This window comes from Linepithema humile, chromosome 2, assembly GCF_040581485.1.
Source record: "Linepithema humile isolate Giens D197 chromosome 2, Lhum_UNIL_v1.0, whole genome shotgun sequence".
NCBI lineage: Eukaryota > Metazoa > Arthropoda > Insecta > Hymenoptera > Formicidae > Linepithema > Linepithema humile.
In genome coordinates, this window is record NC_090129.1 from 212,898 (window position 1) to 239,568 (window position 26,671).

Genomic DNA, 26,671 nt, shown 5'->3' on the forward strand with positions numbered 1-26,671 from the left:
CAAATTTGAATCGTCCATTGAAATTAATCGATATGATTGGAAATAGTAACTGTTAATCCAATATTTTTTTAACTACGTAGTCTTGGAATAAAATTGATACATTTCAGAGGGAGTTAATTAAAAACGCCGCTATTTAAAATAAGCATTTCTCTCGTAATTCATTCATGTTATAGAATTCAACAAATGACGTATGAAACATTTTAATGAATTGGGTTACGTACCTTAACCGTAACATAACAAATACCCGTGCATAAGGGTGCAGTCCCATTGCAGTGTAGCCAGATTTGGCCCGATTTTTCGCGCATGCGCGACGCGGCAAATGCAGTAAAGTGTTTCAGTCTAGTAAAAAAGTATACCATATGGTACCCGTTTATTTTAAAAAATTATTATTTTCTGAAAAATCAATAAAAAAATAAAGTATATTTACATATATTTATATTTTCATATACATATACATATACATATAAATATATGTAAATATACTTTATTTTTTTATTGATTTTTCAGAAAATAATAATTTTTAAAATGAACGGGTACTATATGGTATACCTTTTTACTAGACTGAAACATTTCATTGCGTTCGCCGCGTCGCGCATGCGCGAAAAACCGGGCCAAATCTGGCTACTGTCCCATTGAGCACGGATCGGAATGACGGATCGAATTTCTCACCAGAATTCTAGTGAATTTTTGATCCTGCTATTTCTTCCGATCGGAACGCGTATTTCTGTCTGTTTAGAACATTCGGAATTGTCCGGAACGATGTTAGGTTAGTAACAAGCCAAAATGAGTGCCAAATATGACTAATAAAACTGTTTTTTCATCCATCTCTATGAATTTACGATATTTTTAGTCGCATTGAGGTTAAAACTGTCTAACATAAAACTGTCTGTTACAAAATATAGTTTACGTTTCTTCACACATGTGTCCGTTCCGTTCCGTAAAAAATTTCTCTACCAGTCCCATGTAGCAAAAACGGAACGGAAGTAAAGTTACAAAATATATTTCACTCTAATAATTCAGTATTTTCAAGTACTCATAACAATGTAATTTGCAAGAAAATTGCAGAAATTATGTATATAATTGCTTCAACCACATTTAAATAACAAAATATTAACGTAATTAAGTACATTTACTTGCGATTGAGGCGACATTCCGTTTTGTTTTTGCTACATGGGACTGGTAGAGAAATTTTTTACGGAACGGAACGTGAACGGAACACTCAATTTTAGTGAGAAATCCGATCAGTCATTCCGATCCGTGCTCAATGGGACTGCACCCTAACAGAAATAATATATTGAAAAATATTCTCTAAAATGATCGAGCAGTTCCTTTGATCACTGAGCTCTCTCCAATCGAAAATGGCCTAATAAAAATACCGAATAAACAGCTTCTTTTAGTTACAGAGCAAGTGCCATCTAAGAGTGAAATTAAGAAGCTAAAAAATAATTGACGGATAAAGGCCGCAGCACAGACTTTTACATAAGGCATAAGGCATAACGCATAAGGAAATCAACCAATCAGAGATCCGCAGAATGAGAAGTGAGGATGGAAATGAAGAACTCTGATTGATTGATTCCCTTATGCGTTATGTCTTATGTAAGAGTCTGTGCTCCGACCTTAAGTGTATGCAATTGTATGGGACAATATGGCGACTTGCGCGCGACGTTTCATTGATTAAAGAGCTTACATGCAATAAATATGTTCTTTTTATCTCCGCTTCTTATACAAGTATCTATTTTTTTTTGAGGCACAGTATCTGTCTTTTCTTTTTTTATCCTCTTTTTTTTATTATTACATTTTTATGTCAAATCTCATGTGCAATAAATTTAAAATTACTTACAAATAACTTTCTGCAGATGACAGTACTATCGCAGTTCCGCATGCTTCCTTGGAGTTTTCACTCTTTTTGTTTCTACTCCTTGCTAAAGAGAGTCAACGGTGATTGTGTGCGTTGGAGGTTTTGTGGCGCCAATTACGCTACTTTCTGATTTCATGTGATTTATTTGATTATTTCGAAGATGCCAGCGTTTTTGAAGCATATTGAGGTCGAGAACTTTAAGTCTTATAAAGGAAAGCTTATTATCGGACCCCTGAAGTCCTTTACAGCGGTTGTTGGCCCCAATGGATCCGGTAGGTTATCATTCTGTGTACCAACAATGGATGCGTTCTCTCTTTCTTTCTCTCTTTCCTCTCTAACGTACATAACAGTTCGTTCTGAAACAGCAAAATTATTGAATATTTGTGATTGCTTTATAATTCTTGATCTGTCAGATTATATTTACATTGTCTAAAAGTCAATTATTCAATTGTTTTCGCTGAATGTGAGGTATAATGTTTTCTCATATTTATATATATGTGTGAAACTTTACAAGATCTAATGTGTCCTTGTTGCATGTTGTAGGAAAATCTAATTTTATGGACGCCATTAGTTTTGTTATGGGTGAGAAGACTAGCAGCTTGCGAGTCAAAAGATTTAGCGAACTCATTCATGGTGCATCCATTGGGATGCCAGTGGCTCGAAGGTATAATTTTGTGTATATATATATGTTAGTGCTGTGTAGAATTATATTTATTAATATATATTATCTCTTTTTGAATTATATAAATATTCAAATCATCTTTTATTGAACACAGTGCTTCAGTGACAGCTGTATTTGAATTAGAAGATGGAACAGAGAAAAGTTTCATGCGTTCAGTTCAAGGTTCTTCTTCTGAGCACAGAATAAACAATAATGTAAGTTTTATAATTGGGTATTTATTTAATTGCATATATATATAATCTGATGATATTTAAAATAATTTTTTCATCAGGTTGTTACCAGTCAAGTATATCTTAATGAATTGGAGCAGCTTGGTATTAATGTTAAAGCAAAAAATTTTTTAGTATTCCAAGGTGCTGTAGAATCTATAGCTATGAAAAATCCAAAGGAACGCACTGCTTTATTTGAGGAGATCAGTAATTCCGGTGCATTAAAAGCAGAATATGAAAGGTAAATCTCCAAGTGGCATTGCACAAACTCAAAATTATTAGCATGTTTATATATAATATAAATGATATTTTAGATTAAGAACAGAAATGTTGAAAGCTGAAGAGGAAACCCAATTTTCATATCAGAAAAAGAAAGGAATTGCTGCTGAAAGAAAAGAGGCAAAATTAGAAAAAGAGGAAGCTGAAAAATATCAACGTCTAAAGGAAGAATATGTACATTGTTTAATTTTATTGTTATATGATTTAATTATTATATGAAGTAAAAAGTTTGATTACATGTAATGTCAATGTAATGTTATTTATGTTATATGTCATATATTTCTGTAATTATTAATCATAGAAATTTACTTTTTTATTTAGGTCGAAAAACAAGTAGAGTTGCAACTATTTCGGTTATTTCATAATGAGAAGAGCACTGAAAATTTTGAAGTTTCGCAAAAGAAGAAACAACATGAAATTGAGAAAATTGAAAAAAAGAAAGAGAAGGCTGAGGAGTTGCTGAAAGAGAAGAAAAAGGATGCTGCAAAATTAGGCAGAGATCTTGCTAAGATAGAACAAGATATCAGGGAAGTGGAAGTGGAGATTACGAAAAAGAGGCCGACGTTTATCAAGGCCAAAGAACGCGTCGCACATATGCAGAAGAAAGTGGAATCCGCACGCAAATCTTTGGCTCAGGCGCGTATTGCGGACGAAGCTCACAAAAAAGATATACATGAGCTACAAGAGGAATTGCGACAGGTGGAAGAAGCTAAAGCCGCTTATGAAGCAAGTATAGCGGGACAATCTCAATTGCAAGGAAGAGACGTGCAATTGGAAGATGAACAGGTACAGTACAAAAGTGTACAATTTGTGCAATATTTACAAAATCTTAAAACACAATTTATATAGCTATTGAACATTAAAGGTAACCTATTGATAAAATAATTTTAGGTGCGAGAATACAATCGTTTGAAAGAGGAAGCTGGCAAGCAATCTGCTAGATATCTTCAGCTTCTCGATTCGATCAATCGCGAACAAAAATCGGATCAAGATAGACTTGACAATGAGGGCAGGAAGAAAACCGAGATAGAAAATAAGCACAAGCAGAAGGGTCATATGCGAGATGAGGCTCTCAAGCGAGTGGAAAAATTGGAAGAACATATAAGAACATCGGAGGCTGCGTTGGAGGATCAGAAAAAGCTCAGAGCTGATTTACAATCTGATGTAGGCACATCGAAGGATAAAATCCAAAATTTACAGCGCGAGTTGGAAAGCATTTCGGAACAACTCGGTGATGCTAAAGTCGACAAGCATGAAGTATCCAGAACTAAGAAAAAGACGGAAATTGTAGAAAATTTTAAACGTCTGTTTCCCGGAGTGGTGCGTATCTCAGCTTCACGCTGTTTTTTGTTCAAGTAGAAACGAAATAATTCGTATTTCCTTTTATCAGTTTGATCGCATGTACAACATGTGCGAGCCGATACACAAGCGATATAATGTTGCTATTACGAAAGTACTTGGCAAATACATGGAGGCTATCGTAGTAGATACAGAGAAAACAGCCAGACAGTGTATTCAGTATCTGAAGGAGCAGTATCTTGAACCGGAAACGTTTCTCCCACTCGATTATATACAAGCTAAGCCACTAAAAGAACGTCTTCGGTAAATAGATTAAATCAGAGCATTATTACTATTATTACTATACATAGGCTTTATCAAGAACAACATCTTTATTTTATATCTCTTGTCTTGCCATTTTATGTAAGTTTTATAATGATTATATTACTTTTTTGCAGCAACATACAAGAACCAAAAAATGTAAAATTACTGTACGATGTGTTGCATTTCTCTCCGAAGGATATTGACAGAGCAGTCCTCTTTGCAACTAACAATGCCCTTGTATGCGAGACACCAGAAGATGCAAATAAAGTAGCATATGAGATGGACAAGAAAACTAGATACGATGTAAGTATATATATGATCGTTTACTTGAACAAAGTAATAATAGTAATAATAAACAAGACATTTGATGTATGCAAAATATTTATAGTGCGTCGCATTAGACGGCACTTTTTATCAGAAGGCTGGTATAATATCCGGTGGCAGTTTAGATCTTGCAAAGAAGGCGAAGAGATGGGATGAAAAACAAATGTCTCAATTGAAGGCACAAAAGGTAAATATATCTTGAAGAGGAAAAAATATTGAATCTTGAAGAGGATAAAATATTGAATTTTGATTTACAGGAAAAATTAACGGAAGAATTAAGAGAATCTTTGAAAAAATCACGCAAGGAATCCGAATTGAATACGGTTGAATCTCAAATACGTGGTTTAGAGACTCGTCTAAAATACAACAAGAGCGATTTGTCCGCAACAGTGAGTGTATATAATACATTGTTTTGTTTAAGAAACGTATAGTCTCATTAACACAATACGTTAATAAAATTTTTATCATAGCAAAAGCAAATTGCGGATCTTGAAGTGGAATTGGATGGTCTACAAAACGACTTAAACATGTTTGGTGTAAGTTTTAATATATATGTATATCGTGCGGTTGTGCGTGCATGCGTGCGTGCGTGTGTGTACGTGTACGCACTTATGTTTTTAAAAAATATTTTAATACTCTTCTCTTATTATGCCTTTCCTATAGCCTGCAATAGCTGCTATTGAGAAAACTATGTCCGAAAGAGACCAAGAAATACAAAACATCAAAGAAAAGATGAACAATGTTGAGGACGATGTATTTGCCAGCTTTTGTGAACAGATAGGCGTTTCCAATATTCGTCAATATGAAGAGAGGGAATTGAGGTATGAGAAAATTATATTATTAAATAATTATTGCATTATTTTACACTTAGCTTGTTCTAAGATTGAATAATTGCTACTATTCCAGATCGCAACAGGAAAGAGCAAAGAAAAGAATGGAGTTTGACAATCAATGCAATCGTATCTATAATCAGTTGGATTTTGAGAAGCAACGCGACACAGAAAGTATGTTGTACGAATATTTCTTGTGAAATTTTATATATCATAAATTTTACTATATAAAGTTTTTTTTATTTTGCATATCGTATGTCAACCGCATTATATTTTTGAATGTTACTGTTAACATCGTTTATAATACAGGCAATGTTTTGCGATGGGAGCGGGCGGTTCAAGATGCAGAGGATAAGCTTGAATCCGCAAGACAAACCGAGTCTAATCAAAAAGCAGAGATTGATCATGATGAGCAGCAAATGGAGCAATTAAAATCGGCTCGCAATGCTAAAAAAATGGAGGTCGATCAAAAAGAAGATGAAATCGGTAAAGCTAGACGTGAAGTTGGAGCTATCGCGAAGGACATTCAAGCAGCTCAGAAGCAGCTTAATGGAATTGAAACAAAGATTGAACAGAAAAAGGCCGAACGCCATGCTGTCTTGATGCAATGCAAGGTTCGCTTACACACACGTGCGAACGCGCGCACTCACACGGACACACCACACACAATAATAATAATTATTATTATTAGATGTATACCAAATAGTTGGATTGTTAAATTGTATTTAACTGTTAAATATGTATTTAGATGGAAGATATCGCCATACCCATGTTACATGGAAATATGGAAGATATAGCAGGTGAAACAAGCACAACAAATGGCAGTGAAATAAATAACGACTCCTCCTCAGTGAGCACCCAACAGCAATACGAACGCGAAAGAAGGATTACTATAGATTATGCACTGCTGCCTGAAAATTTGAAGGATGTGGAAGAAGAAGATATTAAAAAAACTACTGACAAGTTGACAAAAATAATCAACGATTTGCAAAATACAATACAGCGCATACAAGCTCCAAATATGAAGGTTTGCAACAAATTATATATTGTATAGGTGTGACATTGATAAATATAAACGATTGTAAAAACGTAAAAACATTTCCGTAGGCAATCCAAAAATTATACTTAGCGAAAGAAAAGTTACAAGAAACTAATGAAGAATTTGAACAGTCTCGTAAGAAGGCGAAGAAAGCAAAAACTCAGTTCGAGAAAGTGAAAAAAGAACGACACGACAGATTCCAGACATGTTTTGAACATGTAGCAAACGAAATTGATCCTATTTATAAGGTTTGTTAATTAATGAAGTATTTATATATAATTTTTGTATTTATAAATAAGTTAATGTTTTATATAAATATGTAATATATATTAATATCTTATTAATATTAATTTATTTTCACATTACCTTATGGCTGTTTCAGAGTCTAGCGAAAAATCAATCTGCTCAGGCATTTCTTGGACCAGAAAATCCCGAAGAACCCTACTTGGACGGCATTAATTATAATTGCGTGGCTCCAGGCAAACGATTTCAACCAATGTCCAATTTATCTGGTGGAGAAAAGACCGTTGCTGCATTAGCTTTGTTATTCGCAATTCATAGGTTAGGTTAATATAAATACAAAAACAAATTATTCATTTGTACAATATGAATATAACAGATATTTAATACTCATTATCTGTTCCTGTCAGCTTCCAACCAGCCCCATTTTTCGTCTTGGATGAAATTGACGCAGCTCTCGATAATACTAATATAGGAAAAGTGGCAAGTTACATTCGCGATAAAACGAGCTCTCTGCAAACAATCGTTATATCATTGAAAGAGGAATTTTACTCACATGCGGATGCACTTATTGGAATTTGTCCGGATGTAAGTAAAATATTTAATTGTAGATTGCATTATTATATAATTTTGTTAATATTGAAGTTCACTATATCTTTTCTTTTAATTTCAGGTGGGTGAATGTTTGGAAAGCAAAGTATTAACACTCGACTTGACTACACATCCAACGCACATTAACTAGACATTATTTAAAACAAATAATTATTCTTTTCTTTTTTTTTTATATATCTTTACGTTTATTTCGGGAGGAAAATAAATATTAATCTGAAAAATATTAAATATTATTATAATTTCTCAGCTGATTGTGAGTTTATTCATATTCTTTATTCTGTGACTAATGTAAATAATTTAAAATTTGGCTTTAATAAAAACTTGTAAATGAAATTTTGATGTAAATGATTTATATTGTAACAAAAAATGCACACATCTAAGTAATAATTCCTCATATTTTAATAATTAGTAGAGTAATTATTATTTATTAACTCTCATTAAACGTAATGTATTATATTGTATTTTAATTTATCATATATATACATACATACACTGCTTTGAATTGCAAAAAGATAATAAATTATGTAAGCGAAATGTAAGTGCAGTTTTGTAATTCGGAAATAATATTGTTTTATTATGTAATTATAATTATAGTCACTATTTCAATACTGGCACCATAATTATATTTTGGTTATATCTGGATTATGCCTATTATTAGCTGCGTTCCGCTTTTGGCATCACTGCGCTGTAGTAGTTTTTGGTCATATTGATATTTCAAAAATATCAAGTTCTATTTATAATGATTATTCTAACTCTATTAATCTGTCTAACATTGTCAATCACATAACGGTCATTGCGCTTCACTGTGTTTTCACTTTTGATGAACGCTCTATCTTGAAATTGCTGGTTTCCACAAATGAGTGTTATCAAGGATAATAATTAATAATTATTGTAATGCATTTTTATTTTTAGTTATAAGTCAGCATTTTTTATTATGGACGAAGGCAATGCTTCATTAGATAAAACAAATATTGAAAACTATTCATTTTATTTAATCTCACTTGAAACTGGATGATATAAAAGTCATCACGATAACATTGCAATATTTATATGGAGAAGTTACTGATTTTTCATTCCAATGTACTTACAAGAGTTACTACTCTTATAAATTGATAAGGTATGCTATCCTACCACAAATTATATTTTAATTTTTATTTCAAACTGACGCAGAATGTACCGAGAATAAAATATTTTCCATTTTATTGGGTAAATATTCTATCTAGCCGAATATCAAAATGAAAAAATTGGCATCTTTTTTATTTTTTATTTTTAATGATATTGATAACGATAAAATATTGTCAATTTTATTTTACCGTCGTGAAATTGTTACATGTTCTTATTAATAAAACTTTTTTTTGCTATATGTCGATTATGTCCGATTGGATGTCAGTGTAAATTCTAAGACGAAATTGTGCCGATTGCTTTGTCCCAATTGCAGTTGTTTGCATTAAACATAGTAGCAACTCTGATTTATAGTTGCTAGTAACGAGCGAAGGAGGTGCAGGTCAATGCAGTCTATTGCAGTTAACACATTGTAAAGTAAGACGCGGTTGGGGAATGCGGCCAAAATGATGATTGTCGTTTAATAAACTTATTAAGTGGAAACCGCCGCGTCTCGGTATCGAGCCCGAAGCTTCTGGCGCTAACTGATAAAAATGAGGCGCAACGCTCATCGCAAAGTAGGTCGCTGCAACTTGCATTTCAACGAATCAGATACATATCCAGCGCAAGGATGCGTGTGAAACGGCTAAAATAAAACAGCTGAATAGTTCAAGCGTTCAAATTAGAAGAAAAGAGAATAAATAATATACTATAAATTAATATATTTCAGTTTTTGTAGAAAAAAAATTTATTTTTAAATCAAATGGTTTTCTTTTAATTTAAAAACATTTGGTTTTATGGAATTGCATCTCTTTAGTATTAAATGATGTAAATTGCAGAACTAGAATCGCAATTATCGCAGTTTACAACAATTATCTATTGGAAGAAAGTCAAAATGTATATCACATATTTAAATTCAAACTCAAGACTTCATCATATCCGCCAATAACATAGAAAATTGGCGTTTATTTAAGACATTGAGCGTAAAATTTAAAGTGATACATGTTGCGTGCAACCCTTAACGCGAGGTGATGACCTCCATTGTACCGCTTCTAACAATACGCGGAATAATGATTCTACGCTGCCAATACTGACATGTTGTATCATCATGAAATCGGCACAACGATATTTAGTGAGGACTGTAAAGATATATTTAGCGGGTAATTTTTTTAACAGTACCTATCGCCAGTACAATCGTACTAAACAACGAAAGACTTTTCTCTTTTTAGTTATAGTTAGAAAAAAGCTCAGCCTAGTTACCAAAGAAAGAGAATGAAGAAGAGGGGGTGGTCAGAGAATAAGGCGACGGGAATATCGCTTCGTAAAACAGAGGATGATGACCTCCCCTACATCATGCAGAGCATCTGCTAAATAGATGATACGTCGGTTGTTACGAGTCTAGTCGCCCTCAGCCTCCCGATGGAGGCGAGTCGGGCCTAGGATTTGCATTTTCTCCATTCTCTAGCGAGTACCGCCATTCCATCCCTTACGGAAAGCAAAAGAGATTTCTCTCGATGAGACGGCGGACCGTAAAGCTGGTCACGAGATTTCTCGTGGTCCAGCTGTTGCTATTATCGCTACTGAATCAGGTGAACGCCGTGAAAAATCGGTTGAGAAAACAACGGTCCAAACTGGAACAGGCAGACCAGCAAGCTCACCAACCTGGCACCGATTACGATTATGATTATTATTACGACTACGAGGAGAAGAACGGTGAGTTTGAGTGAATTAGTACGATAAGAAATTTGATCGCGCGACAAAAGTACCTTACAAACAAAAGAGTTTACCTTAAACTTTCAATTTTATATTTCTTCTATTTTTTTATTAATTATTAATAAACCATTAACCATTAATCATAATTATCACGTTTTATACATACAAAGTTATTTATATACACAGAAAAGCGATGATTAATGTAATACGATGCAAGTTCAAAAGTGAAGGAACATTTAAGGAGTCAAATCTTTAAAGAAGTCTCTTCGCCTTTTGACTTTCTCTCATAAAACATTATTCCAAAAATTGTTACACTACTTGCTACTTGCTCAATTCCTTATATCACGTTATTAAGAGGTCGAATATTACGACGCTGCAAAATCTAATCTTTGTAAATTTTATGATGTACTTGTCTAACTTTTTGTGCATGTGCATGTAAAATTATTATTTCATTCAGTCGTTATAACAGCAATGTAGTTTTACAAAAACTATAGAAAATCTGAGAAAGTTTAGTTGTAAATGGAGAACAAATCATTCGCGAGAGTCGTCTCGAAACACCGGAAGTTTCGTGGCGGAAATCAATCTCATTAAGACCATCTATTGCCACGTAAAGCAATCAACTGCTTGTTCTAATCAGATCAATGCAATTTGTAACATTTAATTAACCTATTAACAATGAATGCAATTTAATACAATTAAAAGCAGTTTCCGGTTCTACTTCCTCACGAATACTAAATACCCTAAAACATATTGCAAGTGTATAGATTACATTTGCATATTTATCGTTGCAATAAATTGGCATTAATAATAATTTTTTTTTAATCGAAACAAGTACAGGTTCTCTAAGATTTTGCAAATTATATATAAAGAATACGGCGTAACATGGCATTTGATATTTTTTCTTGCTCATCCTTCCTTTACTTCTTATTAATATCTCGGTAATATCTCGGTAAAGAGATTATTATATATCACTTATGCATATTGAATCTCCGTGATCTGGTGAGATCTTTATACGTTAGCCTTATGTAAACCAATAATTCTTTATCGAATTTAAGAAATTTATTTCTTCCGCACACTAACAACCGCGGTCGATTCTTTACACCATGCTCCTTAACAATAAACAATTTTTTATTTTTTTTTATATGTAATACGATATTATTTATTTAGAGACTACAACGCTACCACCGCCTGTGATACCATCAAGCACACGATTTTCGGGTAAGCATACGATTTATGGGAGAAAGAAAAAAAAGTTTCATGTTATTTTAATATAATAAAAATTATATTATAAAGACAATAATTAAATTTTATCGTGTAATTACTATATACAGGATGGTCCGAATCGACAATAGAAAGTACAGCGTCCTCGCATAAACCAGAAACACCTACAGATTTACCAGTTCTCGTGACAACTCGAGTTTCCAGTCATGGTACGGGATAAATAAATCTAAATATTTCTTATTATTACGTATATATATAATATTATTTTCTATACTATACAAAATATATTCTTTGGATTAATCGCTTCACATTATATAAAAATGACGTAGATAAAACGTTCGTTAAAAAATTACGCTTTTGAAAAGGAAGCAAGAGGTACAGATAGTTAAAATATTTTTTATGTTTTAATTTAGGATTTATTTAATTTGCAGGTTTGGAGCAAACTAATCCTACATCCGAACAGGATTTAGTAAGTACAAAACAACCAATAATTAGAATAATTTTTTAAAATATTGAATTTTACTAGAAACAATGATTGCCAATTTTTCTTATTAGATTTTACCTACGGAAATCTTACCGGGTGAAAGTAATGTGTACAGTTCAGTGGCTATACCTGGTCCACGAGTAAGTGACAAGCTAAAAATATACATAATTCTTCGGGAAAATGTTTGGCAAAATTTACAACGAAGAAACATTTACATGTAAGGGTGAACCTGGTCGACCTGGAGATGCTGGACGTCAGGGCGATGTGGGATTTCCTGGACAACCAGGGAGTCCTGGAATTCCGGGGCCTCCTGGGCCTCCAGGTCCTATACCTGACGTAAGAAATTTTCTCTTTTATAATTAAAAATTATTTTTATTACTTTCTTTACGCATGTAATAATTTCATTAACAATTTCGATATGTTCTGTAGATCATATTATAATACTTATTGTTAGTTTATATTAATACCCAATAATTTATCAATATAATTACAAATATCGATAAAAAATTCAACAGGTATCTTTATACTATCGACAATTAGCTCTGTCTCAAGCGAACCAAGATAAAGGTCCCACGGGCGCAGCTGCATCGTTGTATGGACCAGACGCATTTTCTTACATTCAAGCACAAGTAGGACCAGTAGGTCCACGAGGTTCACCAGGTATACGATAATTGTTTTATAATAATTTTATCAAATAATGATTTACGATTTTATCCAAACAAAAATTGTTTCAATGAATTTGATCGAAAAATACAATTAAATTGAACTGTTTTAGGTCCACCCGGAGCTTCTGGTCCTCAAGGTTTTCAAGGTATACGCGGTGAACCAGGTGAACCGGGGTCTCCAGGTCCCTCTGGTGAGCCAGGTCCTAGAGGTTTAGCAGGACTGCCCGGAAAAGATGTAAGATTATAATAATAGCTTTCGACGTAAGGAAATAATAGTGATCAGCCGTGGAAAAATATAGATAATACAGATAAAATTATTTTTCTAGAGTCAATATACTACTTTTTCTTTATTTAACTTGATAAATTACGTATGTGTTTGTAATAATAATTTAAACTGGATTTAATTTAAACTTTTTTATACACGTTTTTAACAATAGGGTATCAGTGGAGAAGACGGCGAGACAGGATCGCCGGGACCACCTGGTCCTGTGGGACAACGCGGTCTTCCAGGATTGCCTGGATTTCCTGGAATAAAAGGTCATCGTGGTTTTCCGGGTCTAGACGGAGCAAAAGGTGAGCAAGGAGCTTCTGGTGAAAAAGGATCTGTAGGAGCACCTGGACCAATGGGGCCGATAGGACCGATGGTATGTGAATAATCTAAAAATTGTTGTTAAAGAAACAGAGATTGTAAAACATTTTGCTGCACAAATATGATTATTGTTGGCACAAATTTTGACGCAGGGTCCAGCAGGACCACGTGGTGAGAGAGGTAGAGAAGGACCATCAGGTCCTCCTGGATTGAGAGGTGTCGATGGAATTCCTGGACCGCCTGGGCAATCGGTGAGTAAATTGATTATTCAAACTATACATAAGTTCCAGATATAGAGATTGAAACACTTAAAAAATCTTTACAAACTGTCACAAGTTTGGAAACGTATATCATTTATACAATTTACTATTTGTAAACATAATATTAATATCATTTGTAGGGTGCCGCGGGTAAGCCGGGTCCACCAGGTTTTCCAGGCAGCCCTGGTTCTAAAGGTGATCAAGGAGCGCAAGGATCACCGGGAAGTCAAGGTTTGCAAGGCCCACGAGGTGAGATAATTTTATCATTTATTTGTGAGATATATACGATAAGATGTTCTAATTTCTAATGAGTATTTTCGAACAAAGGCGAAAGTGGTCGTCCAGGACAGCCTGGTGAAACAGGTCCGCAGGGTCCTCAAGGCAAAGACGGAGCTTCCGGCGAGAAAGGAACTACCGGAGCGATAGGACCAGCCGGTGTACCTGGATTTCCAGGTGTTCGAGGTCAACCCGGGACACCGGGCAATTCTGGTCTTCCTGGAGCCAAAGGCGCACCTGTATGCATAATTAATATAGAAAACCGTAAGAAATATTTTTGAGATTGTGTAAAATCTTAACGTCAATTCTGGCAGGGACTTGCCGGTGAAAGAGGTTTTAAAGGCGATGCCGGGGTGAAGGGCGATCCAGGAATGCCTGGTCCTCGTGGAGTTCCGGGACCTCCTGGAAACGAAGGCAAAAGAGGTAAGAGAGGAATGCGTGGATCAATCGGCGCCGCAGGTCCGCCTGGAGAACGCGGTGCACCAGGAGCGCGAGGTCTTCCTGGACCGGATGGACCCGTTGGGCTTCAGGGTATTATTACAAGATTAGCGCATTGTTAAATACTAAAATATTAACATATGTAAAATTATTATTGCTACAAATATTTTGCATTTAATTATTTCAATATTCAATCTTATATTACTCACCTTAAAAAAAATCTAACAATTAAAAACTTAATTTTTTTAATAATATAAAATATAAGATTAGATTTACAAGATTACAGTTAAGAGATAAAATTTCAATTTATAATGATGCAATATAGATTTGTAACAAATTAAATGGTAAGCTATTATTTATAAATTTTTGATAGTGAAATATTTTTAATAATCACATTTTTCGAACAATTTTGTTTGAGTCACAGTATTCTTCTTTTTTTTCCATTATATGCATACAATACATGTAGTAATTATAAATATAATCACAATTATAAACAATTAGGACCATCCGGTGATCGCGGCGCTCCGGGAGCTGTTGGTCCGAAAGGTGTTACTGGAGATCCTGGACGACCTGGGCCGCCAGGATTACAGGTTTGTAGAAATATGTCAATATCATATCTCCTTAGACGTATCGTACATTATATAAATCTGTTGAAATTTCCAGGGTGCTCGTGGTTTGATGGGTAGACCCGGAGCACCTGGAAAGTCAGGAAATCCTGGCGAACGTGGAATTCCAGGTGCAGATGGCAAGTCCGGAGAGCAGGGTCTGCCTGGACCGCAAGGTCTACCAGGTCCATTAGGACTACCAGGAGAGAGAGGATATGCCGTAATTTATCATTACATACTTAATAATTTTTATTTTTACGAAATACTTCGTATTTTTCTATGTAAATGTGAAATTTTACTGTACACAAGTATTGCAAGTGTATTAAAAATATTAATATGTATGGATACACACTAACATACATTAACATTATATTTTAATTTTATAACTTTTGAATTTGATATTGCGTTAGGGAGAACCTGGGAAAGACGGTGAACCAGGCAGTTCGGGTCCGCCCGGTCCAAGGGGGGACATTGGTAAAGAAGGACCTTCGGGAGCACAAGGTCCACCAGGACCTGCGGGAAGCGAAGGTGCGCGAGGTCCTCCCGGAACTGTCGGGCCCACAGGTTTTCAAGTACGTAACGTAAAAATATTTGTTTGTGCATTCTCACGATACAAACTATAATATAATAACTATAGTGATATGGCTTATTGTGAAAATAAAACGTACATTTTTGCACAGGGTCTTCCAGGTGCCGCCGGTAATCCGGGCATTCCAGGAAAGGATGGAGAACCGGGAATACAAGGACCGCCCGGCCCACCGGGACTAGTCGGCAATAGAGGTGAGAGAGGATTTCCGGGAGAAAGAGGACCCACAGGACCAGCGGGAGCTACAGGTCTAAGAGGAGAAACCGGAGCACAAGGCGCTGATGGTCTCATTGTAAGTTGTTATAATTTATGTTCCACGATTTGTAGCCTTCAAAATTAGAAATATGTATATGTATGTAAGTTTATAATCGAATCATTTATTTTTCACAAATTATGAAAAATTTTGTAACACGTATTTTTATTTTTTAAATATGAATTTAAGATAATCTGAACAAAAACTCTTTAATTTGCAAACATTTATTTAAAATACTTGATATTTATAATTATCGGCTAGATTTCATTCGGTTCTAAATACTTCATACGATTACTTATAACATGTGCAAAATTTTAATAACTAATGTATCGCTCTAATGTGTCGCTTTAAATGATGTTTTCTTTCTCAGGGCTTACCAGGATCCAAGGGAGAAAAAGGAAATTTCGGTACACCGGGATTATTAGGTCTTCCTGGCACAAGAGGATTACCCGGAGATCCTGGAGAAAAAGGAGAAAGAGGGGCGCTTGGACCGATTGGCCCTGAAGGCCCACCAGGTAACATCTCTTATGTCCTTTATACGTAAAAATCTAATATTAAAATTAGTTTGCAAAATATTAATGTCAATCCAACTATCGTTAACAATTTTATACTAATAAAAATTATTCACAAGGACACGTCGGAGAACGTGGTGCGCCGGGAGAAATTGGACCTCCCGGCCCGCCTGGTGAACCGGCAGAACGTGGTGACCCGGGTTCGCCTGGTCCTATTGGCGAGCCCGGAGCCTCTGGCTCCCCAGGAGAAAGAGGTCCTCCAGGATTACAGGGCTTACAAGGTTTTCCCGGGCAGCAAGGGTTAATCGGACTTCCGGGTGTGAAAGGTGATCGCGGATACGCAGGTTTAAAAGGAGAACAAGGAAATCCGGGACTACCTGGTAATGAAGAAATAATTCTTCTGTATTTGTAACTAATAAATTGACACGATTATTTCAATTATCGCGCTTTTACACGATAAATATCATATATGAATAAATTTGCGTTATTTTATACAAGTTTTATGAATCTCATTGGCAGGCAGTCCTGGCGAATCTGGACCACCCGGACCTATTGGACTTAGCGGTGCTAAGGGTATTAGAGGCGAAACGGGTGTACGAGGTGAACCCGGTTTAATGGGACCACCTGGTATCGCAGGACCTGTTGGTCCAGCGGTGAGTTGTTAATGTCCGTCAATTTTAATGAGCAAATGTGAATAATTAATCGAATTAGATACGATAGGAAGCGTAAAGAGCCAAAACGCTTGATTTCCGTGCGATAGAATTTGTATTGTGTTATAAAAACAGCTTACACGTAATACAAATTCTATCGCACGACGTTTTGGCTCTTCACGCTCCCTATCGTATCTAATTTGATTGTTTGAGCCTTTGTATTTTCAAATTTTGAATAATTAATGCTTGCGAATAAAATTGTAATAAATAATTAAAAATATCGCAGGGCTCACCGGGGAATATAGGATTATCCGGTGCTCCAGGATTGCCCGGTGACAAAGGCAGCACAGGTGACGCTGGGCGTCCAGGAAATCCAGGTTCAATCGGTAATCCTGGTCCGCCTGGGATAGACGGAGTTAAAGGCGAAAATGGCTCTCCAGGTCCTGAAGGACCGGCCGGTTCTCAAGGACCTCAAGGTCAGCCTGGCGAGAGAGGTTTACCAGGCTTACTCGGTTCTCCTGGTCCCATAGGAAATAGAGGATTACGCGGAGCACCTGTAAATATATTATATCGAAATAATTCCATTCATCATCTTGGTTCATTACTTATATCTCTTATTGTATTCTATTTTACTTAATTATATTATATAATTGTTAGAAACTTTTTACACTCTATGTAAAATAATTAATAAACCAAAATAATTTATCGCTATTACAGGGTGAAACAGGACAAACCGGGAAACCGGGAGCGGAAGGTCCACCTGGACCTCCTGGATTAGTAGGCCCACCTGGACATCCTGGTCCCGTAGGAGAAACTGGACCGGAAGGGCCAACTGGAAAAGCAGGTTTACCGGGAATAGGAGGCCGACCGGGTGACAAGGGACCACCTGGAGTTCCCGGAGCAACAGGTCCGTCTGGATCGCCTGGATTAGCAGTGCGTTGTACTCTCTATTCTCTTTCCACGAATATAATAACGTTGAAAATAATATTAGCAATAATTTATCCGTTTTCTTTTTTTCGAAAGGGACCACCTGGACCCACGGGAGTTGCCGGACCTGCTGGCGAACGCGGCCCGAAAGGAGAAACAGGACCGCAAGGCGTGGAAGGTCCGCAGGTAAATCGGCAATTTATTTTGTTTTTGAATATCAAACGATTTGAAATTACATTAATTTTTTGTATAATTAATATTAAGAAAAACACAAAATTTTTGTGAAATTGTATATAAATTTAATTCTGTACGTATTACATCTTTAGGGACCGCGAGGAAAATCTGGTCCGCCAGGTGTCGAAGGTGCGAAAGGTGATCGCGGAGAAGAGGGACAGAAGGGAATCAAGGGACATCGAGGTTTCAACGGTTTGCAAGGATTGCCCGGATCTCCCGGCTTACCCGGCGAAAAGGGTACGCCTGGTCTGCCAGGACCTCCCGGTAAAAACGGAGAGCCTGGTATTAGAGGTAATCCTGGACGAGAAGGTAATCCAGGACCTATCGGACTTGCGGGAAATCCTGGACCAAGAGGTCCGTCTGGAGAAGAAGGTCGTCACGGACCACCAGGTCTTCCAGGGCCTCCTGGACCACCCGGTCCTCCAGGAGATGTGGGTTTTGCTTACGATGCCGCGTCTTTGGCGGCACTTATGGGTAATTAATTAATTGTAGTATATGTGCAAATATGATCTAATGTTGCGCAGTTTAATCGATTCTTATTACAAATGTTGAAAAAACTTTTCGATTCCGAAAATCACTACGTGTTATCCAAACGTATTTGGATTTTTATTTGGATGTTATTCTGATGTCTTTTAAGATATATTAAAAATATCAGTATTAATTGTACGAAAATTATCTTATATATATTCGCCATACGTGCAACGTATAGGACAAGGCCAAACTAAAGGACCAGACCCACTCGGCGATGAACCACCGAGAATATTTAGTAAAGAGATTACTGAACAGGAACGAAGAGAATTGCTATTGAAAGTGTACGAAAATCTAAAGTCATCGTACGAAAAATTGGTGAAGCCAGACGGTGAAAAGAACTCACCGGCCAAAACTTGTCGAGATTTATTCGTTGCCTACCCAAATAAATTATCGGGTGAGTTTGCAGAGTCACTAAACACACACAGAGTTTGTGTCGGAACTGTCAAACTTTTTGCAAATGTCATTGTCAAAGATTGAATATAATCGATAATGGTACACTTGGAATTTAAATAAAATCGTTCAAATAATTTCGTGACAGAATCATTGTGTATAAGATATAGACTACAATATTTAAAATATAAATTTACATACAATCGATAGGTGAATATTGGATTGATCCTAATGAGGGTGATGTTCGTGATGCAATCTTGGTGCATTGCGATGCTGAAAAACGTGCAACTTGCATTTTACCGAATCCTTCGCGTTCATCAGAGATTACTCACATCACTGATCAACAGGAAACTTGGTTGAGCGAGATGGACAGCGGCATAAAGGTTCGACATATATCTTAATTTCGGTTATTACTTATCGTAATAAAAGACATGCAAAATATATTTCTAAATAAATAATGAAAAATGGGTTTAATGTTGTACTTAGATCACATATAAGGCGGACAGCAATCAAATCAGTTTCTTGCAACTGCTCTCAAAACACGCGCAACAGAACATCACGTATCATTGCAAAAACAGTGTGGCTTATTTCGATCACGAACGGAAAACATTTAGAAGAGGCTTGAAGCTTCTGGCTTGGAACGATATCGAATTAACACCGCGGGGCAATCAACGTCTTAGATACGATGTGATAATGGACGAGTGCAAGGTAAGTCAGTCTTTCATCTATTTTAGCCATTTTCATTTTTGAGATATTGGTTCGAATATTTTTATAATAAATTTTACTTTATAAATTTGAAAAAAACATGTTTATCTCGAACATACTACTTCTACTCGGGAAACGAACAAAGAAGATAAAATAATTTTTAAACGTATTATTCTCTAATTAATTTGTATATTTATTAATTTACAGTTTCACAAAGACCACTGGAGCAAAACTGTCGTCTCATACGAGACGGACAAACCAGTAAGACTTCCCATCTTAGATGTGGCTTTACGAGATATTGGGAAACCTGAACAGAGTTTTTCTATTGAAATAAGCGCAGCTTGTTATCAATAATGTAAATTAATCGCGTTACTTAATCGATAGTAGTCTATTTTATGTAAAAAAATGCAAATTTTTTATCTTTGATCGTTTTAACGATAATCTTCAATTGATGTTCGGTTCAAAAATTGATGAAAATGATTTAGTTGCTTTGATTGTTTAATGCAAAACTATGTGTTTATTAATAAAATGAATGAATTTCATTGAAAAATCAAACTAAACTTTTTAACAAGCCCAATTATAATCGATATTCTAACTTATGCTACATACGATTAGAAAAGTTAGTAGCTAGATATATATTTGCAAATTTGATATCGGCTGAATATTGCATTTGTGAATAATACGAGAAAATAAAGTAATAATTAGATAATTTAATTTCTTTACGACATATTTTTTCAGTTAACAGCAATGTGATCAAAAATATACATAAATAAGAGTATTGATTTCGGCATTTAAAATGTTATTAAGATTAACGATGAATTTTCTTGATTTACTTATCTAAATTTGTTATATTACTTGACATGTTTTCAGACAATGACTTTTAGATTGTAATTATATCAAATTGTCTGAAAATATTTTTTGATTCAATAAAACGGAGAGGGTGGAGGGAAATGGGATATCCATATTGATTATTTTTTGTCATATATCCTGCTAATGGAATGCAAAAATGGCACACAAATCTAGTTTATCCTCAACTATGTCGCTATGCATTTTATATAAGTTGGCTTGTTTAATTTCTTTACACTTTGTTAAAAGCCGCAATGTCGACACTTTGCACATAATCCTCGAACCCTTGGATCTGTTCTGTTAACCAATCTATTGATACTTTATCGTCTTCTACGACGCATGAAATTTGTAGCTTGTGAATTCCAAAGGCAAGCGGCACGAGTTTAGCTATAAAGAAATAAACTTTAGACTTCTAGTATTTTGAACGTGATTTTACATACCGAGAGATATCGTGGAAACTTACATGCTCCCCAAAGGAGGCCATCAGTCTCGATCTTCCGTACTGTGTTTTCCATTTCTTTCATGTCTGTTTCGTCATCCCAGGGCTTCACGTCGAGGATGATATTCGATTTAGCTATCAAAGTTGGTTCTGTAAAATATAAACCAGTTAATAATAATACAATTTGCATATATTTTGGAGATTCTTTAACTTATGTTGCGTACTTTTGGACTTCTTGGCTTGATATGCGGCGAGCCGCTCTTCCCTAATCTTGGCAGCTTCTACATCCTCTCCCTACCGAATCAAATACAGCAAGAATTTTCATCAAAAGTGATAATTATTAAAATGGACGGATTAATAATTCACAAAGGACATGTGTGTTAAATGTATATGAATGTTTGAAAAAAAAAAACACTAATATGAGATGAATCAGTATTATGGGAATATCTGGTGTATACCAACTAATAAATAAACGTTATACAAGTTTACATAAGAATTCACATATCCTAGCATTCGTGTTAATTTAAAAATATTATGTGTATAGTGTGCAGTTACTTGCGTAAGCATCATGATAAATTAAACTGTTAAAATACATTCGCGTTTATATATATTAAATAAGGAGATCAATCAAAAAATTGCTTACGCGCTATTTTTATTTACTTACCTCTGAATCTGAACCAAACAGATCAACATCTTCATCGTCATCATCTTTCTCTTTGCTATGCGTTTGATGTTTGTCTTGTTCTGATCCTTGCAATGGTTCCTCGGGTTTTGCGGGACAAATTGCTATGTAAGGCATGCGACTTTCGAGACTTTCTACTCGTTGCTCCAATATTTCAAGATTTTTGGTACGTTGCACCAATTTTTCAACAGAACTCTTCAATTCTTGAACAACTATGCAGAAAAATGTTTAAAGTCTTAATACATAATACATCTTAGTTATACTTTATTACTATAAAGATACTATTTCCAATAAAATGTAATATAATTGTGTGTTTTATGTTATATATGCTATATATGTATTTTAATGTTCAAACTAACATTTCTGCTTTGGAATTATTATTAATTATTATTTATTAATAATATTCGTTTTTATTATTTTTTAGAACATTACGAGATCTAGCACTTCCACATTTTCTCTCCTCCTAATATCTATCCTCTCTCACTTCATTCTTTAATTAAAACCTAGCTATCTTTCATCTGCCCTCTCTCATCTCTTTTCTAAATACATGGGTACCCTCCCCTTCTCATCTTTTGAAAATATTTCTATAAATAAAATTGGAATAGTATAATAATGATAACTGTATAATAATATATACGTACTGAACCGTAGATCTTGATTTTCTTTTTCAAGTTTAACGACACGAGGTGTAACATCTTGATTTGCGATATGAGCAAGTACTGCGATATCATCCATCTGAAAAAAATATACAAGTCAGTAATATTGATATATAAAAGTATTCTTGAAACTATGTATCAAGTGCAATACATTGCGATATATTGATAATATAATTAATCGGAATGTAATGTCTCATGAAAAAAATAAATAAAAAGTATTGAACAAATATTTTTGATTGGCTATTTAGATTTCTTCACCAAAATTATATCATTTAACAAAATATAGAGTTATTATAATCGATGACAGATATTTTTATGGAAAGCGGAATATGTATTTATTTGTCATAATTATTCTAGGAACATGAAACTCTTCATTATAAGTCACATAATATATATTGATGTTATATTGCAAAATGTTTAAGAAGCAATGAAGGATCATGCAAGAAATGATGAGTTTATAGAAATATGAAACAATAAAATTAGTAAGCAGATGTGTAAATTACATTAAGTAAAATGTGAAAAGCAAAGGGAGTGCAGTACTCACACACTGTAAAGATTGTTTAATATGCTGCCGTGCCTTGGCGACTTCATTGGCCAAACTTCCAACAGCAGGCAAGATTGGGCACGTAGACTGTCCCTGCATCCACCGAGATTAAGCACATGATAGATGGATTACTCAAAACAACCATATGTCATATCTCCACTGAGATTTTGCATTAATAACAGTAATAGAACTTTCGTTGAAAAAGATTTTTGTTGTCATCTTTAATTGTTTTCAAGTAAAATACTGTGTACATTATCAAAGAATCAAATCGCGCGTTTGTGCACGCGCACATTTTCACGAAAAAGATAAAAATTTTAATTAATTGGACAATAATTTAGTATATAATATAAGAACTATATTAAAAATAAAGCCAAAACTCTCAATATAATTAATGAATTGTCACGAAATAATACGCCAGCTTCACATACACAATCTTGAATACGAAAAACTTGCTAAACTCATGTGGAGATAGACATTGTGCGTATTATGGTAGAAGTGTTAAGGAAAAAGACAATGCTATAGTTTCTATTTTAAAAATGCGGCACCGTGTTACAAAAATCTAAGGATTGCAAATATACATTACATATATACAATAGGTCAAATAAAATACGTACAATTTTATGAGCATATCTCTTACATAAATAAACGCAAAAAACAATTATTAAACTATTAGTTTAATAAAAACATGCAAGTAAATTTTCACAAAATCACTAAATATTATCAAGAAAAAAAAGCAGAAAATTGCTTGTGGTAGATATTTCGATACACATTTTATTAATAATGATTAATAGCTTCGCCACTATTAAACGGCGTCTAAAAGGTAGAGGTACATAGGTAAGGTTGCAACATTAAAAAGCAAAAGCAAATGTTTAAATAAAAATAAAATTTTTAACTTATATTTAGCGACAAGTGCTTTTTAGCTACTAAATTCAAATATTAATTCTCTTTTAATTTTGCAAACAAAAGAGCCCTTTTTTTATTTTACTCAAGAACCAAAAAATTAAAATTACGCCACTGGTGATGATACATGCATATATATTACATTCATAATATTAAAAAATATGCATATAATCATAGCAAAGATTCTCAATGCAAAATAAAAATATGAAATAAAACAAAGGAAAAAAATGCCATTCTTTTGAGTGAAAAATGTAATAAATATATATTTTTATGAATACGTTGAGAAATAGAATTAATGTAAAGTCTTATATATATAAGAATGCAAGTCTACATTGTATTGATATACATTGAACAAATATCCACATATTGCATTAAATGCTGTACCTGATCAGACGATAATTGTTCTTTGTTTCTCGCGAATGGCTTTACAGTTTCTTTATTACCCTTAATATCGTTTCCTTTATTTCCCCTGTTTTTGTTTCTCGTATCTTCTTTGTTCTTTTTCTCTTTAGCTTCTTTCGCGTTATACTTTTTAGATTTCTCATTCGGAACATTCTTTGTTTCCTTTGCGTTATCTTTCAAGCTATCAGATTTTTCGTTTGTTTTATTTTTTATTTTTTCTTTATTTTGTACGTTGCATACACCCGTGGCTTCTTTATTGTTTTTCTCATTCTTTTCTTGGCATTTGAAATGTTTAACATTTGATTCATTTGACTCAAGAGCTAGTTTGTTGTCTTTAGACTTTTCAGCTTTAGACTTCAGGGTATTAATATTGACTAGATCTTGGCACTTGTCAATTATAGAATTAGATTTAAATGTGCAACCTCCTGCAATCTTACAAGACACCACCTTGAAACATATTTCAAGCTATGCACATGTAAAGTAGTGTCTTTCACAAGCAAAAAAATGTTGTTTCTCTTGGGCAATATATAAAAATTTTTTTTGCTAAACGCGTATGATTGGTAATTAAATGTAATGTTTGTGTAATCATGTGTAGTGTTCAGGTATCTTGACATGTAAACATTAGATTATATATATTAGATATATACATTAGATTATATATATTATGTATATATATAATTTAATGTATATAATGCTTACAGCATATTGATAAAAAAATATGAAATAAATGTGACGCACACTTACAATATCAAATACCTACTAATAATTTATGTTACTATCTTAAAAAAATGTAGATAAATTTATAGATATTGATTCGAAAAGAGATCAAACACTTCTTATTGTATAGAATTTTTCCCAACACCTTATGAAAATGATTAAACAGCAAAGATAATTTTATTATCACCAGATATTCCCGTGTGTTAGAGAGATTAGTAAATTAGATTAGAATAGAGAGTAACGCAAATATGATGCAAATACAATGCAAAATTAAAAGAAGAATAGTAGTTGTGAATGAAATAAATTAAAACTTGTAAATTTGAAAATAAATTTATTTGGTGAATTATAAATGCAATGCATGTAATTTCAAAGTATGTATGTATATATATATATATATATATATATATATATATATATATATATATATAAAACTTTAGTTACTTAAAATTTATTAAATTACTGAAAATAAATAATTAACTAAATGATATACATATGTGATTAAACATTTGTATTTTATCCTATTATCCTTGCCAATGATTCTTTTCATTTAAACGAGCGATGAATGATTGTAATAATAGTTAAATTTACTTACTTTGGCCATTTTTTCAAAATATTGCCGTTCTGCTTTGTCATAGGATGGTTTATCAAACCATATCTTTTCTTTAGCCAATGCAGCAGTTGCTACTGTAGCAGTTGCCATCTTTTCAGAGCTTTATTTTTACAACGCAAAAGTGTTATAAATTTCTGCAAAAAGATTGCAAAAAGTATAAGAAAACACAGTTTGTATGCAAATATTTTTCAAGATACATATACTCTTTTCAAACTGCATTCAAGAATTAGTTTGAGATTAAGAATATTCAAATAGTATTAATTTAAACATAACATTCTAAATTAGTAAAACACATTCATATATATCATATATGAATGTGTTTAATGTGGATAAAAATATAAAATTATCTCTCAAGTATAATATAATAATGTCTACAATGATGTTATGTCTATAATAAAATATATAAAAAAACACAAATGATAAAATTATATTTAAAAAAAACATTTAATTTTTTTTACATTTATAAATATCACTCGTTATTCTGTGAAATAGCAAAAGTTTTCGGAGAATTATTAAAATAAATAATTTCACTATAATATATATACATCGCACATATAACCTATTTGAGTTACTGACCACACTAGATGGTTTGGTTGTCTCTCGAAATTTAAGCAACCAAGTGATTTGATGTACAATATCTTATACAGATCATTCACTATGTTTCCGTATTGATCGACAAGTTTCTATGCTGTAAATTTATATTTTTACTAGCAGTTATCAGACAGTATGAAGTTAGTCAGCTCGAAGCAAAGTCAAAATAAATCTATATTAAGTATTCTTAGATATATCTCGAGTTACGCTTGAAAGTGTTAATTGCAATATTTATCTATTAACCAAATTTACCGTACGCACCGTAGAAAATGTGCCGAGTGAAAAGGAGTATCCAACCTTGGAAGAGAACGAAGTAGAGTGAAGTCTATTCGATCAATTGATCAACATTCGATATTTATTTCTTATTTCGATATTAAGAATCGATTCTTCGATGTTCTCGATTAGATAGATTCTTAAGCCGAGAGCACAAGCTTTAAGCCGAGAGCACAAGCTTTTACATAATGCGTAA

General features: G+C 33.9%; 3 protein-coding genes and 2 long non-coding RNA genes across 11 annotated transcripts; 2 read left to right on the top strand and 3 right to left on the bottom strand.

Moving 5' to 3' along the window:
• Positions 1 to 1,971: 1,971 nt before the first annotated feature.
• Positions 1,972 to 7,330, bottom strand: LOC105673723 (uncharacterized). Its single transcript, XR_001101004.2, has 2 exons — positions 7,190 to 7,330; positions 1,972 to 2,214 (listed from the first exon to the last, which is right to left on the bottom strand). It is a non-coding gene; the product is annotated as an uncharacterized lncRNA (long non-coding RNA).
• On the top strand, positions 1,995 to 8,008 carry SMC1 (structural maintenance of chromosomes 1). The gene is made up of 20 exons (XM_012369554.2): positions 1,995 to 2,130; positions 2,402 to 2,522; positions 2,635 to 2,734; positions 2,812 to 2,990; positions 3,064 to 3,202; positions 3,350 to 3,814; positions 3,920 to 4,348; positions 4,419 to 4,630; positions 4,765 to 4,933; positions 5,019 to 5,141; positions 5,212 to 5,343; positions 5,425 to 5,490; positions 5,618 to 5,775; positions 5,861 to 5,958; positions 6,094 to 6,398; positions 6,533 to 6,811; positions 6,892 to 7,071; positions 7,206 to 7,384; positions 7,474 to 7,651; positions 7,737 to 8,008. Exons 1-20 carry the CDS (start codon positions 2,019 to 2,021, stop codon positions 7,803 to 7,805), a joined length of 3,693 nt encoding a protein of 1,230 aa, XP_012224977.1. The 5' UTR covers positions 1,995 to 2,018; the 3' UTR covers positions 7,806 to 8,008.
• Positions 8,009 to 8,363: 355 nt separating this feature from the next.
• On the top strand, positions 8,364 to 20,343 carry LOC105673720 (collagen alpha-1(II) chain-like). The gene is made up of 28 exons (XM_012369549.2): positions 8,364 to 10,489; positions 11,657 to 11,707; positions 11,821 to 11,919; positions 12,142 to 12,179; positions 12,266 to 12,334; positions 12,417 to 12,530; positions 12,710 to 12,854; positions 12,970 to 13,094; positions 13,297 to 13,503; positions 13,601 to 13,699; positions 13,849 to 13,957; positions 14,036 to 14,223; positions 14,299 to 14,515; positions 14,924 to 15,012; positions 15,086 to 15,247; positions 15,438 to 15,599; positions 15,708 to 15,905; positions 16,237 to 16,381; positions 16,498 to 16,758; positions 16,898 to 17,031; positions 17,315 to 17,584; positions 17,746 to 17,961; positions 18,052 to 18,141; positions 18,282 to 18,663; positions 18,899 to 19,114; positions 19,321 to 19,493; positions 19,597 to 19,818; positions 20,023 to 20,343. The coding sequence occupies exons 1-28, from the start codon at positions 10,291 to 10,293 to the stop codon at positions 20,167 to 20,169; spliced, it is 4,527 nt and encodes a 1,508-aa protein (XP_012224972.1). The 5' UTR covers positions 8,364 to 10,290; the 3' UTR covers positions 20,170 to 20,343.
• On the bottom strand, positions 14,083 to 17,448 carry LOC136997720 (uncharacterized). Its single transcript, XR_010888342.1, has 3 exons — positions 17,322 to 17,448; positions 14,307 to 15,223; positions 14,083 to 14,221 (listed from the first exon to the last, which is right to left on the bottom strand). It is a non-coding gene; the product is annotated as an uncharacterized lncRNA (long non-coding RNA).
• Positions 20,344 to 20,505: 162 nt separating the features above from the next.
• On the bottom strand, positions 20,506 to 26,613 carry eEF1delta (elongation factor 1-delta). 7 transcript variants are annotated; one of them, XM_012369540.2, is made up of 10 exons: positions 26,464 to 26,600; positions 26,188 to 26,299; positions 25,594 to 25,745; positions 24,267 to 24,716; positions 22,983 to 23,075; positions 22,424 to 22,517; positions 21,765 to 21,994; positions 21,325 to 21,394; positions 21,125 to 21,250; positions 20,506 to 21,048 (listed from the first exon to the last, which is right to left on the bottom strand). In XM_012369540.2, exons 3-10 carry the CDS (start codon positions 25,699 to 25,701, stop codon positions 20,894 to 20,896), a joined length of 1,326 nt encoding a protein of 441 aa, XP_012224963.1. In that variant the 5' UTR covers positions 25,702 to 25,745; positions 26,188 to 26,299; positions 26,464 to 26,600; the 3' UTR covers positions 20,506 to 20,893. The 7 variants fall into 7 exon arrangements, with proteins under 7 accessions (XP_012224963.1, XP_067204894.1, XP_067204896.1 ...); XM_067348793.1 differs by having other exon boundaries at positions 24,267 to 24,731; XM_067348795.1 differs by having other exon boundaries at positions 24,267 to 24,731; positions 26,455 to 26,557.
• Positions 26,614 to 26,671: the final 58 nt, after the last annotated feature.